The 19,154-nt window shown below is 39.4% G+C and overlaps 1 protein-coding gene across 4 annotated transcripts in view; it reads left to right on the forward strand.

Moving 5' to 3' along the window:
- CACNB4 (calcium voltage-gated channel auxiliary subunit beta 4) overlaps nucleotides 1–19,154 on the forward strand; it is a 116,556-nt gene that overhangs the window by 69,449 nt on the left and 27,953 nt on the right. For 3 of the 4 annotated variants that reach the window (XR_015696061.1, XM_087710514.1, XM_014068452.2), the window contains 3 exons: nucleotides 8,824–8,943; nucleotides 13,539–13,661; nucleotides 16,674–16,804. Coding sequence is in view for 2 of the 4 variants with exons in the window: in XM_087710514.1 (XP_087566640.1) it covers nucleotides 8,824–8,943; nucleotides 13,539–13,661; nucleotides 16,674–16,804 (374 nt within the window). In the remaining 2 variants the exon portion in view is untranslated. Of the gene's footprint in view, nucleotides 1–8,823; nucleotides 8,944–13,538; nucleotides 13,662–15,594; nucleotides 15,747–16,673; nucleotides 16,805–19,154 lie in introns of those variants that run through there. The other variant, XM_087710528.1, reaches the window with a different exon arrangement.

The raw sequence follows: 19,154 nt of genomic DNA on the forward strand, positions 1-19,154 counted from the left end.
TTTTTAAGATTTCCCCCCATTCCTCCTCCATTGTTCACTAACAATACATTTTGTTGGAATGATGAGTTAAAATTTATGTTATGCTCTCAGTGGTTATTCCTTTTCTTCTTGCAGAGAACAGTCCTTCCCTCCCTCCCCCTTCTTATTCTGCTCTGCCAGCTATGTGCAGTTTTCTTGTAGATCTCTAGTTTGTCATAGAAGTACAGGAAACAAAAATTGTAAAGGGCATTTGAGGACTTCTGTTCTATCAAAACAAATAGTTTATTTTTTCTTTGTTTCTAAGTGGCAGATTTCTTCTGGGAAACCAGCTAATTAATTTATAAAATGTTAGTATTCACAGCCCATTAACATACTTCTATGAAATTAGTTTTCTATGAGCTACAAATGTACATTTCAGAATGTTTAGTAAATAATATGGGCAAAAGAGATTTGACGCTGCTTGGTGGGCTTATGGTTTGTCATGAATTTAATTTGTTGCTTCTTCATTGCCTGTTAATGTGACCATATTTTTTTTACTTTGAGGAAGTATTAATAAATTTCGGTATTCAACTTATAAGGGGAGATTATTCTATGCATGTGGTTCAGAGGTGGGTTGCTCCTGGTTCAGCCCGGATCAGGCGAACTGGTAGTGGCTGGAGGCTCCACCCACCCGCCCTGACACTTCTGTGCATGCACAGAAGCGTCACAAGCATGAGCGCACACACGAGTGAACCGATAGTAAAAAAAATGGAAATCCATCACTGATGTGGTTACTCAAAACTTCCCATACTTGTAATATATAAATGGCACAAGCCAGTTGTATGATGGACTTTACACATTTAGCCATATGTACAATAACTTAAAATGTGTAGTAAACCAGGAAAAATGCATAGGTCATTAAGAGATGGTGTGGGGAAGATAAGGAAAAAGAAATAGAGTTTACTCTCTTGATAGACCTGGAATGGAGCGATTAAGCAGTAGAGAGTATTCCCCCCTCCCCCCGAAATAGCTCTGCTTCTGAAGTAATCATTTCCAAATAGTGAACCATGGCACTAATATTAATTTGATCATTATTTGTAGTATTTGTCCTAAATACACAAAATATAAGTCTTTGACTGAACTGGATCTGGTTGACAATTTAGTAATTAATTAATTACTAATTTAATTAATACTAATTAATTAATACCAATTGTTGGATTGCAATGGTTCTATAGTATAATACTTCGTATGCTGTTGTGCATTGTATGTTTGCAATGTTATCATTGTCTCCTTTTATCATTCATTGATATTATAGTGTGGTTAGCTCTATATAAGCCTTTCTATCAATGAGGTAGGACAGAGCAAGGGAATTGTCAACAAAACCATTTAACACAGGTCATTTTATATGCTGATTTATCAGAGTTACTATTTTAGTAGTTCTTTTATGTACTTTGTTGAGATAAAATTCAGATGACTGAAACAACTATAGCAATAGCAATAGCAGTAGACTTATATACCGCTTCATAGGTCTTTCAGGCCTCTCTAAGCGGTTTACAGAGAATCAGCATATTGCCCCCAACAATCTGGGTCCTCATTTTACCCACCTCGGAAGGATGGAAGGCTGAGTCAACCCTGAGCCGGTGAGATTTGAACCGCTGACCTGCTGATCTAGCAGTAGCCTGCAGTGCTGCATTTAACCACTGCGCCACCTTGGCTCTTAGGGTGAAGGAATAAGTACTCTGAAGTAGCGTTGGCCCAGAAGAGAGAATCTTTATCGGAAAGGATTGTAATCTGGTTTATATACTTTCAACTATGTGAGGACAAAAATGTTGAGAGAGTAAAGAAAGTGTATGCGTGTGTGGGTGCACACATATGCACAGAACATCAGTCTAATTAGACTGCCCAGTGAAACTCTGGTTTAGATAAAAGGGTTGCAGAAACTGGCTTGGTCTGTAACTGGTTCAAACAGCAACATTGAATATGCTGCTTTGGGTTTTGTACTTTGACTTCTTAAAGGTAGTAAAGGTAAAGATTCCCCTCGCACATATGTGCTATTCGTTCTCAACTCTAGGGGGCAGTGCTCATCTCCATTCCAAAGCTGAAGAGCCAGTGCTGTCCAAAGACATCTCCATGGTCATGTGGCTGACATGACTAAATGCCGAAGGCACAAGGAACGCTGTTATATTCCCACCAAAGCTGGCCCCTATTTTTCTACTTGCATTTTTACATGCTTTCGAACAGCTAGGTTGTCAGAAGCTGGGGCAAGTAACAGGAGCTCACTCCGTTATGCAGCGCTGGGATTTGAACCGCTGAATTGCCGACCTTTCTGATCGACTAGCTCAGCATCTTAGTCACTGAACCACCGCATCTCTTTTTTGACTTCTTAGAGTGATGTAATTGCTATGGATCCTGAAGTCAGGTCCTGCACGCTTCCAGATCTGATGAACTATTTTTTTCCCCAATTATAAATACTTGGGAAGGAGTGATAGTTCACTTACTCCCAGTCTGGCAGATAACTCTGAAGTGACAAGAAACAGTTACCACTTCTGAGTGTGTCTCAGCACAGCTGAATATCCTTGCCCTTCTAGAAGACTAGGAGACCAGTTGGTGTCTTTGAAGTCTTTATCAGCCTAAGGCTTGTTTGAGGTGAGAAGCTTGTATCTCTTCCTATGTGTGCCTGATGACTGGTAGGGAAAGGACTAGTTGCAGAACCTAAGTAGTAGAGATACTTAGCTAGGTTGTCATTATACTGATTTTCTGTATGAGTGTAGATCTGGGACAAGGCAATTTTCTTGCGTGTGAGGATGATGTAACCAGACCAAGCATATTTAGTCTGTCAAATGTCTTAACATTCTTAATTCAATTGTGATTTTTTTCAGATATACAATATGATTCAGCCAAGTTTTGATAACGTGATTTAGCAACCTCTATGCGGAATTCAGAAAAGGGGCTAAAGAAGGCATGGGTAACTATGGCCTCTTTGCAACCTGTGGACTTCAACTCTCAGAATTCCTCAGCCCGCATGGAGTTGATTCACAGGTTGCAAAGGGGACATAGTTGCTCTCCCCACCCCGGGCTAAAGACTGTACGTAACCCAGAAACTTTCTCAACTGCAACATAGGTGATAAGCCTGGTTTTATGCTTTGAATTCCGCTAGATAGCTTTTATCTTTAAACAGCAACATGAAATATAATCTTGTGCAATTCAGTGAGAAAGACATATGCAGCATCTGAATGTTTTGAAGCCATGGAGCTGGACAAATGCAATAATTCAAAATATACAGCAGAAATGTCAGTTTTGAGAGAAATATCTATTTTATCTGTTAGTTTAAAAAATTAGATATAAGTATATGCACTGTGGCTGAAAAAGAAAACAAATGTACTGATCACACATCCAGTAGTAGTATATGGGCATATCCTTGATATTTTTTAGTGAATGCACTCTCCTAAAGGGAGAGAGAGTACAGGTAGGCTGTGATCAGTGCAAGTTTGAATAATACGTTTGATTTAGTGCAATTTGTAAATTGATAGCTTGTGTTTAATGTGGTCCAAAATTCAGTTAATGAGAGGCTAACCCATGTTCAGTTGCTGTTGGGATTTTAGATGCTGCTAATCTTCATGGTTCAAAATGGGAGAAAAAAGAATACATTGTTAGAGGGAAACAACACAAGTTTTGTTTTTAAAAAGTCTTATTACATTATAGCAAACATTGGATGTAACTGAATGACATGAGTATGGTCATAGCAATGCTAGAAAGGATAAGATGTTGAAATGCCTGAATCTGAAGTAGATTTCATTTTTATTATATTATATTTTGTTTTGTTTTTCTATAGCTACTCTGTGACTTTGTTAACCATACATTTAAATTGGTATATTCTTTCTATCCCTTACTATAATATTTCATTAATATACATGTGCTTATGTTTAATTTTTTTCATTGTCTGTTTCTGTCAAGCTGGTACCAATTATCACATTTTCCATAGAAATACCTCTTAGAATAGGGCAAATTCAAGTAATGCCACGATTTCATCATATTCACTGACTACACTAATTGAGACCTACTTGTAATTACAAATGACCTGCTGTTAAAAATGAATTTGTTGCTTTTAGATCGATAATTTATTAATTTTAGGGGATTAAAAAGATTAGTGTATTATATCAGTCACAATTTAGTAGAGTATTCTATATACTTTCTTTAGGATGCTACCAATATTCAAACTCCACATTTGATGAATTAAAATACTGATAAAATGTCAAGGAAAAACACATTTATGGTACTGGGTTGAAATAACTCAGGCAAGATTTTAAAGACATCCTAAATTTTTCTTGCATAAAGAATCTGATCAGGATAAAACTTGAGATCCTTGGATTTGATAAATGCCACATAGGGTGCTGCTGATCATTCCTAAAAAAAAAAAGTGCAAATACCTTTAGTAGCATTGTGGTGCCTATGAAAATAGAAACACAGAATGAAACAATGTTGCTTCATAGATTGTTTTATATCAAAGAAAAAGCTGAATCACAGGCAATCTCATTTGACTCCATAACTGGACTGTAAGCTCTAGTCCAGCGATGGCGAATCTTTTTTGGCTCGCGTGCCATAAGTGAGGGGAGCGCAGGAGGGGTCATGTGTGGACATGCCGCACCCATAATGCAATGTGCGACAACCCCCCAGTGCGCATGTGCACACTACAGGTGCAACCCTCATTTTTTTGCATGCATTTTTTGCCCTCCCCAGGCTCCAGAGGCTTTATGGGAGCCTGGGGAGGGCGAAAACAGCCTCCCCCCTCCCCCCTGGAAGCCCTCCGGAGGCTTCAGGGACCTTCAGGAGGCTTCCCTGAAGCCTTTGGCACAGTCAAAATGACCCTCCGAGCAAACCGGAAGTCTGTTCCTGAATTTCCGGTTTGCCCGTAGGGCTGGTTTTTTGCGTTCCGGAGGCTTCAGGGAAGCTCATGAAGCCTCCAGAGGGCCTCCTATAAAGCCTCTGGCACCTGGGGAGGACGAAAATGACTTTAAAAAAAGGTGAACTCAGCTGGCCAGCGCGCGCATTTGTGCTGGCCAGCTGAAAGGGCAGCGCCTCGCGTGCCCTGACAAATGGCTCAGCGTGCCACCTATGGCACGCGTGCCATAGGTTCGCCATCACTGCTCTAGTCTATAACTTTGCTTTATTGCCTCTTTTGCATTAAGAATGACAATCTCTCTCTCCCTCTCTCCCTTTCCCTCTCCCCCCTCCCTCGGAGTAATTGTCTGGAGATTATGGATCTTCCTATATGTACTTGATACATTGTTGTGTACATAATAATAGCTAGGAACCAAGCCAACATTCTCCCACTATATATCATAAGTATTTATAAAGCCATTTTATTTAATATGTCCAAGTTGTAATTTTTCTTTTGGCTGCTAGTGAGAATAGGTGGCAAAGTAGTTGGGCCTTTACATTTTCCAAATGCTTTATGGACATTAATTAATCAGCTGCTATCTTTGGAACCAATTTGGACAAAATTTTCAATTTGAGAGTTCTGCTAGACATAAATTTCTGAAGCCCAAGTCAAAACACTGTTCTAGTAGTGCATAGTGATATCTTATGTTAAGATTACTACTGTTTGATAAGCTGCAACTCAGATGTTGAAGATGCTGAAATTTCTCTTTCAAACTTTTAGATTTAATCAACATCAATTTGTTCCTTCTACGTATTATGCCTTGCAATATACAAACAAGATTTTTTGTGTTACAAGGCAATATCATCTTTATTGTATCTATAAAATGGCATTTGTTCCAATAAACCCTTAAATTAGTGAGGAAAGTTAGAAAATATGACTGAATTGCAAGTTCAAAGAAAAAGTCTCATGTTCAGTCCTCAAAAATTTGAAACTTAAAAGAGCCAGAATCAACCAATGTAGATGAGACTGAATTAGAGATTCCCATTTTGCCACACAACAACAACAACAACTGAGCTAGTCCCAATGAATGGGGTTTATTTGTTTCAAAAATGTATGAGCTCCTCAGCAGCACTCAATGGTGATACTCCATGAGAGAATAAAATCAATACAAGTAAAAGAATAGATAAATCAGCATCAGCTAAAATAGCAGATAAATGTCACAGAAACAGAGAAGGCACCATACCATTAAATATGCAGCAGAAGTAAAACCAATAAAAAAAACCTTTGCCTAATATGATAATGATAACAAAGGAAGTGCATTTTGATGTTTTGAAGCAGTCAGGGTGATTGAACTCTCTCCCCACTCTGCATTCTTAAGCAGACTTGAGAATGTTTGATAAGTTAATTTGCAGAGAAATTAGGAAGCCATACTAGAAGAAGCTAACAGCACCCTGGAATCTTGTTCTCTAGTTAGTCAGTCTCCAGGCTTAAATCCAGGTCTCTTCTCCCATCTTTTCAAGTCACAGAGCCATTATATCTGCTTGATCCTGGTCTTGAAGATTTCTAGCATCTGTCTCATGCATGTAAAATAGATTCAGTGTGAGAGTCAGAGATTCTTCAATGCTCAGTAATTTCAACTCTAAAACCAGGGATTGTCTCATGGGCCTGATACAAAAGCCTCCAGTGATTCAAAAGTTCATTAAATGTATCATGGTTTGCCATCATATAAATATACCATTTTTTTAAAAAAAATTGCAAAATGAAGCTGCTTCTTCAGCATGTCATTTTAGCCACTTATCTATCCAAGGGGTTTTCATTACCCAACACAAATTTAATATGAATAACAGCATAACATATTGAGCTGAAATAAAATATTGAGCTGAATCATCTTGAAACTTCACAAAGAAATAAAAAGTTGCTGGTCTTCAATTTGGCACAAGTCCCCTTCTCATAAGAGCATTCGGTTCCCTGAAAATTTAAATCAAAATTTTATGGAAGGGAAATTTAAAGCATGATTTCGCCACAGTGAAAATAAGTAAGTATCGTTTGGTATTTTCCAATTTATCATTAAAGAGAAAGCATGCGGTTTTGAGTCAAGAGTTAAATTAAAACCTCACCTTTCTCATAGATGGATGAGGTCCGGGGGTGGGTTGCTGCTGGTGTTACTGCCAGTTCGCAACCTGCACACAACCTGCACAGTTCAATGTAAATTGTTCTGCGTGCATGCGCAGAAATATTTACAGTGAACTGCACAAGCGTAGTCACTAAAATCCAAAATGGCGGGGGCCAAGAAGCAGTGAGGAAACTGGTTTGGGGGGCGTGACAGGCCTGGTGGTTCTGCGACCCAGGCCTGAATTCCACTACCGGTTCCGCTGAACCGGGTCGAACCGGCAGCAACCCACCTCTGACGGGATCATAGAAAAGCACGTAGATGAACCAAGCAAAGATATGAAGACCATTAGGGTGACAGACAAGGGAGCATCCAGGATGGAGAACCCTGTGGAGGATGCAGAACCTTCACATCAGCCCCAAATAGCAGAGCTCCCTTGGCAGATTGCAAGAACACATCCTTGTTCCTGCCACTCTCTTGGGGGTGGTGTTCTACCTTTCTTCGCATCAGGAAGTCATGCTTTTCTCCTGGCCAGGTTTGCTAAGAGGCATTGCCACCACTGCCGCCTCCTTCCCATGCCCTCCTTTCTAAAGAGGCCATCCTAAGTGAAGGCTGTAGGGTGCAGGGGGAAAGTCAGTCTGTCCTTAATTACTGTGTTGTTTCCCCTGACTGATGCAGGTGGAAGAAATCTACACACCAGGGGTGGGTTCCGGCTGCTGCTACTGCCAGTTTGCTCAGGGATGCGCTGTGTGCATGCTTGATGGCGCGCTATGCATGCATGCGCAGTACTAAAAATGTACTAAAAAAACAAGATCGCAGCACCTATGCCGAGAGAACCATTTTGGGGGCATGGCAGGCTGAGTTACTACCTACTTGGCTGAATCGGGCTGAACCAGTAGAAACCCACCTCTGCTACACACGCTTGTTAGCAATAGAGGGGGCTTGGAGAAAGGGGAAAATATCAGAGGAAAAAGAATGTTTCTTAAGGGTGCATGGGCCACATTAAAGCCCCACAGGCCCAGGAGGCCCATTCCTTGGTTATAAAAAAGGCAAGTTCATATGTTCTCACAATATGTATTCTAGTACTGATTATCTTACTGTGTGATATTTGTTGATGTAATTGTGGAATAACATGAAGTCATTGGGAGGCCCAGTTTGAACCGCAATTCTAAACTTATTCACTGATAAAATCAAATATTTGCATAAGATCAGGATGCTTGTCAAAAATGTGTACACCATCGTACAGTTTATCAAGAGGAGTGGATTTTATTGAGTTGTGCTACATTTTGATTGAATCCTGTGATCTTTCCATGGAGAATAATCTCTATTGCCATCTATTGAACAACTTCTGAACCTTACTCGAGCAGCCCCTAGGTTAAACAAGAGGATCTGTTCCAGGAACTGTTGCTTAAGCTGATTTTTCACATATGTCAGATTGCTTGCCAAGTACGGGCATGAAAATAGTAGCTGCTATTTTTGTGTCTCTTTGCATAAAGTTGGAAGAGCATAAATCATGACTTACAGTATCTGAGCTCTGCCTGCGATAAGTTGCCGCGCCGTGTCCCTTACTTTTATAGAATACATTGAAAGTTTTTAGAATACATTTAGAATGACATTTGAACAAAAATAGCCCCTGTTTTTTAAAAAAAGTATTTTCTGTGCTTGAGCTTATCTCAGAAGAAAAAAAAGAGAGAGAAGGAAATGACTGTTAATGCGCTATTCGGTCAGAAAGAAGAAAAAGGCCAACTTCATAAATAAAATATAACTTTGAAAGGCAGTTAAAATAAATGCCTGACCTTGGATAATTTTTCCTCCATTTTTGGCTTCTTTATGCATTCTATCCATCATTTTGTTAATAATCTTCCTCTCTTTTCAGGGATCAGCAGATTCATACACAAGCAGACCATCAGATTCTGATGTATCTCTGGAAGAGGACAGGGAAGCCATCCGCCAAGAGAGAGAACAGCAAGCAGCTATTCAGCTTGAAAGAGCAAAGGTATCTCCCTCCCTCTCGTTTGTTCCTCTTCTCTCCTTCCTTTTATTTATTTACTCCCCCATCCCATTTTTAGATTTCAAAAGAGAGAAAAATTATGCCATGGGGAAATCCAGCCACAGCTTCAGTAATTTTCTGGAATGGGTGGGTGGGTTATTTTTCAGCATAATTACCTTTTAAATGAGTGATTTTTGTGATGCTGTCTATCTCTCCTTCATCTGTTCATATTTGTGAACAGGCATTATAATTAAAAGGCCCCCTGGAACTCACACTATCTTCTATCTGCCCTGTAAGATAGATCAGGCCAAGAAATCGATGACATTTACGTATGTCTAAAACTACTGGTTTTGGAACAGTTATAGTAACAGTCTTGCAAATCTGAATGTGCTTCTTCCTCTCTCCCTTTATCTTCATATCAAGTAGAGAGGGCTTGTCTGAAGTGATTTCTCAAATTAGTTTCTTGGAATAGACTCAAGACAGGCTCCTCTGACTATTGCCTTGGTAGGGCTGTTCCTCCTATTCTTCAAGCCATTCCCTCCGCCTCAGATCTTCTGTTACATCACACCTTACCCTAAAGTCGTCTAACTTAATCTAGCTGCTGAAGTTGAGTGGAGAGGTGTTTTTGTTTATTAAAACAAGCATTCCTCAGATATTTCATATTTAAAAGTTCATGTTCCCCATGAAAATTCTTAAGAATTGCCCAGCCTATCTAAAGATCTCTCTAAAGATTAATTTAGTCACCAGAAGACTTCTTGCCTGAGCTCTCTAACATTTCTGCAGCACTCGTTGCCCTCTTTACAGAATGTTCTTGGTATTGTTGTTAGATGTTCTCTGTTCATACATATATACAGACTCTCATGTGTAGGTGGTTACATTTACGAGCCAAGATATATTTTTTTTTACTGGCATGAGGTAAGCGGAGAGCAGATTGATGCAATGATGCTTCACTAATCTGGGAAATAGCTATATATAACTCACAAAGGCACTTTCATTAGCTCAGCTCAGAGGATGGGCATTATTATTAAGCTTGAATGTTTATATATATGTTTGCAAGAATTGAGAAAGCTAAAAAAAGTATTAAGCTGGAAAATGTTTAAAAGTATGTAGGCACACACAAGAGCATAGGAAAACATTGGAGTTGGGCTGCTAAGAAAAAAAAGGACTATTTTCAGTGGAAAGTGGAAAATGTTTAGGGAATTGGATAGAATTAGATATTGTGAGTGAGTTCCTGTAAGTGACTGCTGACGGGAAAGCGTTGCTAATCTATAAACTGATGGGAAGGAGGACATTAAAAGCAGATTATCTCCTTTGAGTCAAGTTCAATTCCTGATGCCTTATAAAGACACATTCTGGGCAAAGGTATAATTAAAGATTACCACAGTCTTCTTCCAGAATGTGTGTATGTGTGTGTGTGTGTGTATGTGTATCAGTGGTGGGTTCTGGATCCTGGTGCAACCGGTACGGTGCAACGGGGCCGGGCATCCGCCACATGCATGCGTGCAGCGCTCCACAACACTCCAACTGCTCAGTGGAGCGTCACACAGGCGCTGTACGCTCCATGTGCATGCGCGGAAGCCCCAATCGGCTCAAATACCCAGGCGGGCGGGTTGGCGGGCTGGCGGGTGGGCCCTCCGGAGTACCGTACTGGAACGGTACCTGGTGTCCCCAGCAGGCACTGGTATGCCTGTACCAGGGCATACCTGTCGGTTCCCACCACTGGTGTGTGTGTGTGTGTGTGTGTGTGTGTGTGTGTGTGTGTGTGTCTGTGTGTGTGTAAAATCGTAATCCATATTTACATACCTTTGTGTCATCTTCAGCAAGCAGACATACTTGCAAATAAAATACTGGATTAGCAGCTGTCTATCAGTCTGAAGGAACATTATAGCGTGAATTTAGAAATAAAGATAATGCTGACCAATATATCCACAGACATTTTGGAGGGCTGATTAGCTTTGAAAATTGGAAACTGGCTTGAACTAGATTGAAAAACCAGTTTCAAAAAAGCCCTTTTCAAGCCAGTTCAAGCCAATTTTCAATTTTCAAATCTAATCAGCTCTCCAAAATGTCTGTGGATATATTGCTAACACATCTTGTCATTGCGTTCGGGGAACTCCGTTTTGAAAAAGTACAGCCAGAGCAGGCAGCAAGGAAGGCATGAAAAGAAAAACACGTGTCTCAGCTGAAAGATAGTTGGAGCCCTTCAGACAAAGATGACAGTGTTTATCCTGAGCTGTGAAATTTTATGGCAATGTGGAACTATTTATTCATTTGTTTTAATCTATTTATATGGCTGCTCATCTTGCAATAGCAGCTCTTGATGGATCTCATAAAAGACAAGCTGTTATAGAGTAAGGACGGTAATTTGCTGAATTTGGAGCTGCAGTGAACTTCTTGACTGGTAAGGAGGATATTCGTTTCCCCATTGGGCACATTTTCCACACTGGATTCTATAACACAGCATCTCTTCAGATGGACAGATGCTGTAATAGATTGGCATTTGTCAGATATTAAAATCCACCTATAGAGGGTTTTTTCCCCAGACTAATTAACAGAGAAATGCAGATGACTCTCTTTAATTTAAACAGCAGATGAATTAAATGAACCAGAACAGGCATAAGCTTTTATTCCTAGCAATTGCTAGTAATTCTGATTGGATAGCATTTTTCAGGAAAAAAAATGCGAATTTGGAACTAAACTGTTGAAGAGTAATTAAAGAAAGCAGAGAAGGTATCAAAAGGCATGTCATCAGAGACCCAGAATTACTGAGATATGTAAGGGAAACCAAGTCACTAAGAGCTGTGGTATGACAGTGATTAGAGTGCAGTATTGCAGCTACTTCTGCTGATCACTGGCTGCCAGCAGTTTGGCAGTTTGAATCTCACCAGGCTCAGCCTGGTTAATTCAGCCTTCCATCCTTCTGAAGTGGGTAAAATGAGGACCCAGATTGTTGGGGGCAATATGCTGACTCTGTAAAACGCTTAGAGAGGGCTGTGAAGCGGTATGTAAGTCTAAGTACTACTGCTATTGTTACTAATAAGCAAATGAAAAGTTACCTAAATGTAATTTTGCAATTTGCATATCATTTTTCCTGTAATAGGATCCCATTAAATTAATTCAAGGTAGAGGTCTTTACACATTGTGCAAGGGAAAAAACAAAGTTGCAAAGTCGTCATCCCCCCTCCCCAATTCAGATGTTTAATATCTGTGTTTTTTCCCTGAGGAGGATCACAGATATCAGGTATGTTTTGCCAAGAAATTTCATACCTGGCATCTATAGGAACTGCTTTTGCTTCATCTATATATTTTTGTTATTTTTAAACGACACTTTCAAAAGATAGCATCAACTAGAACTATCTTAGTAACAATAGAAAAAGAAACTGGTTTTTTTTTGAGTGATTTAATAGTTTATATGGTGATGAAATGTAACGAGTTTAGCAATCACTGAAGATTTGCTGGATTCAGAAATTATTGTAGTTTAAGATGATGATGAAATGTAACTCATTCTGCTGCTACAATTAATGATTCTCCACGATCTTTTTCCATGGTTCAGTTCCCCAATTTCCTCCTGCTGACTGCTTAAATAGGGCACTTTCCAACACACCTAATTTTCAGGCAGAAAAAAAAGAAGCAGCAGGCGAAATGGACTGATTGTAAATAAAATACTTTGTTATCTGGACCCTGCATAAATTTCCCTAAACCAGAGGTGGATTCCTACCGGTTTGGCCGAACCAGTAGTGGTATGACAGCCTCGGTCGTAGAACCAACAGCGGCCCAGGCTGGCCATGCCCCTGAACCTGTTCCCTGGTCGCTGCCACTGCTGCCGCCATTTTTTTTAGTTCTGCACATGCGTAGAACAATCTCCATTGAATTGCGCTTGTGCGTTCAGCACACATCCAGCGCGGGTATCCAGCATGCACGAACGAACTGGCAGTAACGCCGACTGAAACCCACCCCTGTCCTAAATCAGACACCTTGATTACAAATAAACAACATAATCTCTGAAAGTATGTCTGGTTTCACATGTCGTGTTAATCTAGAATGCGGTGTTTGCTTTTAGCTTAGTGTGATATGTGAAGTGGGTCGTTCTAGCTTGAGCATCATGTATTTTTTTTTAAAAAAAACATCCCAGCTTATTTTGTGTGAATTCAGCCAGGTAGGGTTTAGAAATTAGAAAATAATGAATGTAAACATGTATTTGAGACCTATCTAATTGTCACGTAGTGTTTAATGATAATCTGAATGACCGTTATGCATAATAATACACATTTGTCCTAAGAAAAGAGTATAATACTGAAGAAACCAAACCTTCAGAGAACTGTTCTGTAGTTATAAAAATGGTCATGTCCTAAGCTGCCATTCTCGGGCTGAATTTTAAGGCATGAACAAAGGTTGACTGGCCATTTCTCTTTCCGGCTCCTATGCGGTATGTTTCTTGAGACGGTGATAATGAGCTGTTGATTTTTTTTTATTTGTTTCAGTTCTTTTATTCAGTATTAAGTCATTTTAGTATTCATTTTATTTTAACCAATTCCTTATCTCCCTTGCCCCCCCCCCCCTTACCTTATTTTTTATAATTAGAAACTGTATTTCTTTCCTAGTCTAAGCCTGTAGCATTTGCTGTAAAGACTAATGTCAGCTACTGCGGAGCATTAGACGAGGATGTCCCAGTACCAAGCACTGCCATTTCTTTTGATGCCAAGGATTTCCTACACATTAAAGAGGTAAATCATTTAAACAAATACTCTTCTTTCTTCCCCCCTACCCCCCCCCCCCCCCGTCCCCCTGGAACAAGGTTTGGCTCTGCAGGGTAGAAAACGAAGTGGAAAAACAGCCAGTTTTTTACACAGCATGGCACTCGTTTAGAAAAGACTAGCCCAATCTTGTTGTTCTCCAGGAGTGTCCACTTTCAACTTTCCTAATTTTCAGTCCCATGGCCTTTTTAGACATGCATGCCTGAAATTATGGGAGTTGAAACCAATCTATCTCAGTAGCTTTGCTTTGGAAAAGGCTGGATGAAAGACTGCTTTATTAGGAGCCGCTGATCTTGAGTGACATTTCAAACAGCTTAAAGCAGGGGTCTCCCACCTTGGCAACTTTAGGACTTGTGCTAGCGCATGCTGGCTGAAGAATTCTGGGAGTTGAAATCCACAAGTTGTAAAGTTGCCAAGGTGGGAGACCCCTACTTAGAGGTTGTATATTTCAGAACATGACGTTTGAAGCCAGAGAAGCCTCAGTGAGGCCAATTGGGGTTTGACCTCATCCATTATTCCTTGAACAACAAACAACAACAACAACAAAACATAGGCTCTTGCACTACTGGATTTCCTTAGTGAATATTTAGGAGTCCTTAGGGCTCCTAAATGGTTTTATTTGTGCCTTGCTTATAAAAACCCTACCTTTGCATTTCATATTTGTAGAAGACATAAAGGTAGCGTATAAATAAGGCTTCAATCCCATCTCTCAGGGAAAAATCTATTTCCAAAGTGGAGCTATGCAAATTAGTTTTCTGAAATAAAAATATATTTTCAATAATTTTTTTTATTGAACTAACTTTTAAATGAGGATCAAGAGGATTAGGTTATGATTACAACTTTATGATAATTTCTAATTGTTATGGACAAAGAGCATTTATTGCAAATAACCAGAGGAATCCTGCAATTGGGATGAGAGGTAAATAAGGTACACACTTAAGAGAGCCTCTACCCTTTTATCTCCCCCCATCCTCCATGCTGGTTCTTGGCAGTATTTAACTGGGCTCTTATAGCGGAAACACAGTGCCTTATGGTACATATAATTGTTTTTTAATAAGACATAAATTATACTCTCCTTGGTGTTTGACACTGAGCTTGGAAATTATGTATTAGAACAATGTGCAACTATATCACACACTCAGACCCCCTCCCTTCCCCTGAACAAGATGATGGAAAAACAATTTGATAAGTTTCTGCCTCTGTCAATTAGCAGTTTCTGGAGGCTGTATGCATGTGTGTATTTTGGATCATAAGTCCTTAGAAATCAGACACCCTTAATTGTGTATAGTTCAGACATCAAGCAAAGTCACTTTGGTAGCAAGCTAAAATGTCAGCAAGAATGGATAACTGCATATTTAAGATGTCTCATTCATCATCCATTAGATAATATATTATATACTTTTAAACGGACTATGTGGCAACATTTATTGCAATGCATAAACCTCTCATGCTCAGTTACCAATAGAAAGAAGATAGATCTCTTCTTTGTATACTGCCATGTGCATCTATATTTATTTTTATGGGGGTTTTTTGGTTATGTATACTGGCCAGAGATCATTGGAGTTGGGTGGCTGATATACTTGAAGAAATGAAGGAATGAATACATGCTTTGAAAAACATAAAGGAAAGTGCTTTTAATGAAATAAACATTGGTATTCATTAACATCCAATTAAATCAACTTTGTAAATAGAGCAGACTTTTTAACAAAACAGTCAATAGAAATCTGGTAGTTCCCCTGATACATCCTCCTAAACTCTCACAATTAATAAATGTATGAAGTGTTTCTAATATAACAGCTCTTGAACTTGCGTCTGTGGTGAACCTCACAGGTCTCGCTTTGCCTTTTGCTTTTCTCCTTCTTAGCTACCTCATCATTGTCTTGAGCTGCTCAATAGAGGCACAAAAAGCCTATGCTTTATATATTCATTGGGATACACATTCTTCAGTATGAATTCACTTCTACCAGTGGGAGAAATGGGAAAGGAGGATACAAAATTGTAGCACTGAGATATTGGCAAATGGAGAGAAAAGAACTCTAGAGGAAAACCACTAAAGTAGGGTCATAATTTGGTTCTGCCATAAATGCATGCTTGCATATTTTGATCAAGTAAGGATTTGTAGAAAATTCTGTTGTCCGTAGCATAACATCAACGTAAAATACAGCTCAGAGATTGGCAGCCTTTGAGGGCGAATGTGTCGTTTTTGAGGGTGCTATGCCACTTTCACCAAATGTCTGCCCCTAGGACTTGCCTCCCTATTCATGAAATCCCATGGTAAGTATGACCATTCATAAAACACCCATATATTTCCCCCATCAGATGGCTACAACTATCCAAAGCTTTTATTTTCTAGGAAAGCTTGCAAGGTTTACGTGGGAGCCATATACATTCTTGTAAAATAAAGATTTTGAAGTTGGCGCTTCCATTTTCCAGAACACCGTCTTCCCATTTATTTTATTTTTTCTAAATAAAAGAGTGTTTTTAAAAAGTCATTGGAGCAGGGAATTTGGCTAACTTCATTTGAGATATCCAAGGCAACGCTGTCCACTTCTCAGGAGACATTCTATGGAGAGCACCAGTGTGAAAGTAATGTTAGTTAAGGAGACTCACCTGAGCTTTGAATTGAACCAAGAGGGGATTCTTTCTTTAAAGTGATGGGGCTAGAACCAAAACTAAATCTGAGATATTTTAAATTATATTTTGAAAGTCCACGGTAACATAATTACATAAACTTAAATGCCTATTAAGATAGTTAATTTATTACTCCCTATATTAGTTAATCATTTCTCACATCTTCAAATTAAAGGTTACAGTTCAGTAACAAAGCTACAGCTTTGATTTAAAATATTGTAGAGGTTATACAGGAATCAATTATGGTGCGAAGGGATGTAATAATGGGAAGAGAGAACAGGACAAGGCATGCTAAGTTAGGTGGAAAGAAGGGCAAAGGAAAGGCAGAGACAAATATTTCCTTTGTTACAGAAATATAACAATGACTGGTGGATAGGAAGATTGGTTAAAGAAGGCTGTGAGATTGGCTTCATCCCAAGCCCTTTAAGGTTGGAGAATATTCGGATCCAGCAAGAACAGAAGAGAGGACGTTTTCACGGAGGGTAAGATAAATATACTGGCTTCATCAAAACTGTCTTTTTTAATATTAACTGAATCCAGCTTTTCAGTGATTTGCCCAATACTTGTAATCTTTCAAAATGTGACATTTGTTTTCTGACAGATGAGAAACTATTCAAATTGGGGCTAACAAAATTGGGACTTTGTAAAGGATTAGATCACTGTTCCTGAATTTGTGCCACTAGAATGGACTTGACTGATCTCAAAATTTCTGGCCAATATAGTGAATAATGTTGTCCTAGATGGGAATTCAGTGACATCTGGAACACACCAGCTTTAGTAGTCTAGTTTTGATAGTTTTGATTGTGCATGCAATTGCTCTGCTTTTTTGGCATTCTATTTACATGCCTACATATTCATCCTTAGATTCATGTTTCTATTTCTTTCATTAAGATTAAAGCTTAGAAGCATCCTAGAAATGAATAAAGTTCAGGTATTGTCATCAGTCCATGACTGATAAAAGATTTCAGTAGCCATATGCCCTAGATTATGGAGAGCTATCATCTGATTGAAGCATTGCCAGAAGAATCATGCTTATTTCAAAGCATCCTGAATTTGATGTTCTGCCAGACCAAACTAGCTTAAAGATTTTTTTTTAAAAGAAGAAAAACCTTAAGAGCACAAGTGCTTTGAAATTGGGCATCAGTAGTAATCATCAGAAGAGTAATTGGCAATGAGCCAAAAGGTTGACTTCAATTCTGTTTAATCTGCACTTTGAAATGTGTATTTGTTTTATCAGCCTCTATGTTTTCTATTTGGCAGTTCAAAACACCTACTCCCCTACCACTGGTAGTAGATGCTTTTAGATTTGTTATAACCAATAGTTTTTGCTTCCAGACTCTATCCTTTAAAAATAAATAAATATGGGGCTAGATTATATATCATCCTAATTTTGAAAATAGTTATTCTGAGTGAATGGGGGATGTAACTACTCTTCTAATATTTTTATTTCATGCTATTGGTTAAAAATAAAGTTACAAATTTAAATCCAAATCAGAAATTTACAGAAATCCTTAATTGCATTCATTTGCTTATGTATAACATATTTTTCGGAGTATAAGATGCACCTTTTTTCCCTCAAAAAAGAGGCTGAAAATCTGGGTGTGTCTTATACATCAAATACAGCATTTTTTTGCCTCCTGAAGCCCCTCCCCTTCACAAAAATGGCTGTGCATACCCTTACAGAGGTTTCAGAGAGCTCCTGGGGGCTGGAGAGGGCAGAAATGAGCAAAAAATGGGCCATTTCCCTCAGCCTCCAGCAGCACTCTATAACCCTCCATAAGGCAATGCATGCAATTTTTCTGACAAAAAATGGGCCCGTTTTCGTGAAAAATGGGCTGTTTTTTGCTCATTTTTGCCACCCCGGAGCACTCTGCAAGCCCCCCCCCCCATGCTATTCATGCCTTTTATTTGAAAAAAAACTGCCCCGTTTTTGTGAAAAACGGGCCAGTTTTGAGAGGTTTGCAGAGTGCAAAAAGTTTTTTGCCCCCTTTCGGAAAGCTCTTTAGTTAGAGTGACTGATGAGAATTACATTGATCAAGTGCTGTGCCACCAGAAATAAGTCTTAGGTGCTGCAGGTTGATTTCCTTCTCCAGCACATGGATAAATACACCTGGAAACATCTCCCTCCCTCCCTATGTATTCTCTCTCTCTCCCTACCTACCTACTGTATTTCTCTCTCCCTCCCTCTATCCACCTATCTACCTACCTACGGTACTCTCTCTCTCTCCCTACCTACCTACTGTATTTTTCCTCTATCCCTCTACCTACCTACCTACCTACCTACCTACCTACCTACCTACCTACCTACCTACCTACTCTCTCTCTCCCTACCTACCTACTGTATTTTTTTCTCTCTCTCTATCCCTCTATTTACCTACCTACCTACTCTCTCTCTTCCTACCTACTGTATTTCTCTCTATCTATCCCTCTATCTACCTACCTACCTACTCTCTCTCTTCCTACCTACTGTATTTCTCTCTCTTTATCCCTCTATCTATGTACCTATCTACTCTCTCTCTCTCTCCCCTACCTACCTACTGTATTTCTCTCTCTATCCCTCTACCTACCTACCTACTCTCTCTATCCCTACCTACCTACTGTATTTCTCTCTCTCTCTCTATCCCTCTATCTACCTACCTACCTATTCTCTCTCTCCCTACCTACCTACCGTATTTCTCTCTCTCTCTATCCCTCTACCTACCTACCTACTTACTCTCTCTCTCTCTCCCTACCTACCTACTGTATTTTCTCTCTCTCTCTCTCTCTCTCTTTCCATCTACCTACCTACCTACCTACCTACTCTCTCTCTCTCTCTCTCTCTCTCTCTCTCCC

This window comes from Thamnophis sirtalis, unplaced genomic scaffold (genome assembly GCF_051295495.1).
Source record: "Thamnophis sirtalis isolate CommonGarterSnake01/CBP01778 unplaced genomic scaffold, rThaSir2_p1.2 scaffold_1, whole genome shotgun sequence".
NCBI classification, from domain to species: Eukaryota; Metazoa; Chordata; class Lepidosauria; order Squamata; family Natricidae; genus Thamnophis; species Thamnophis sirtalis.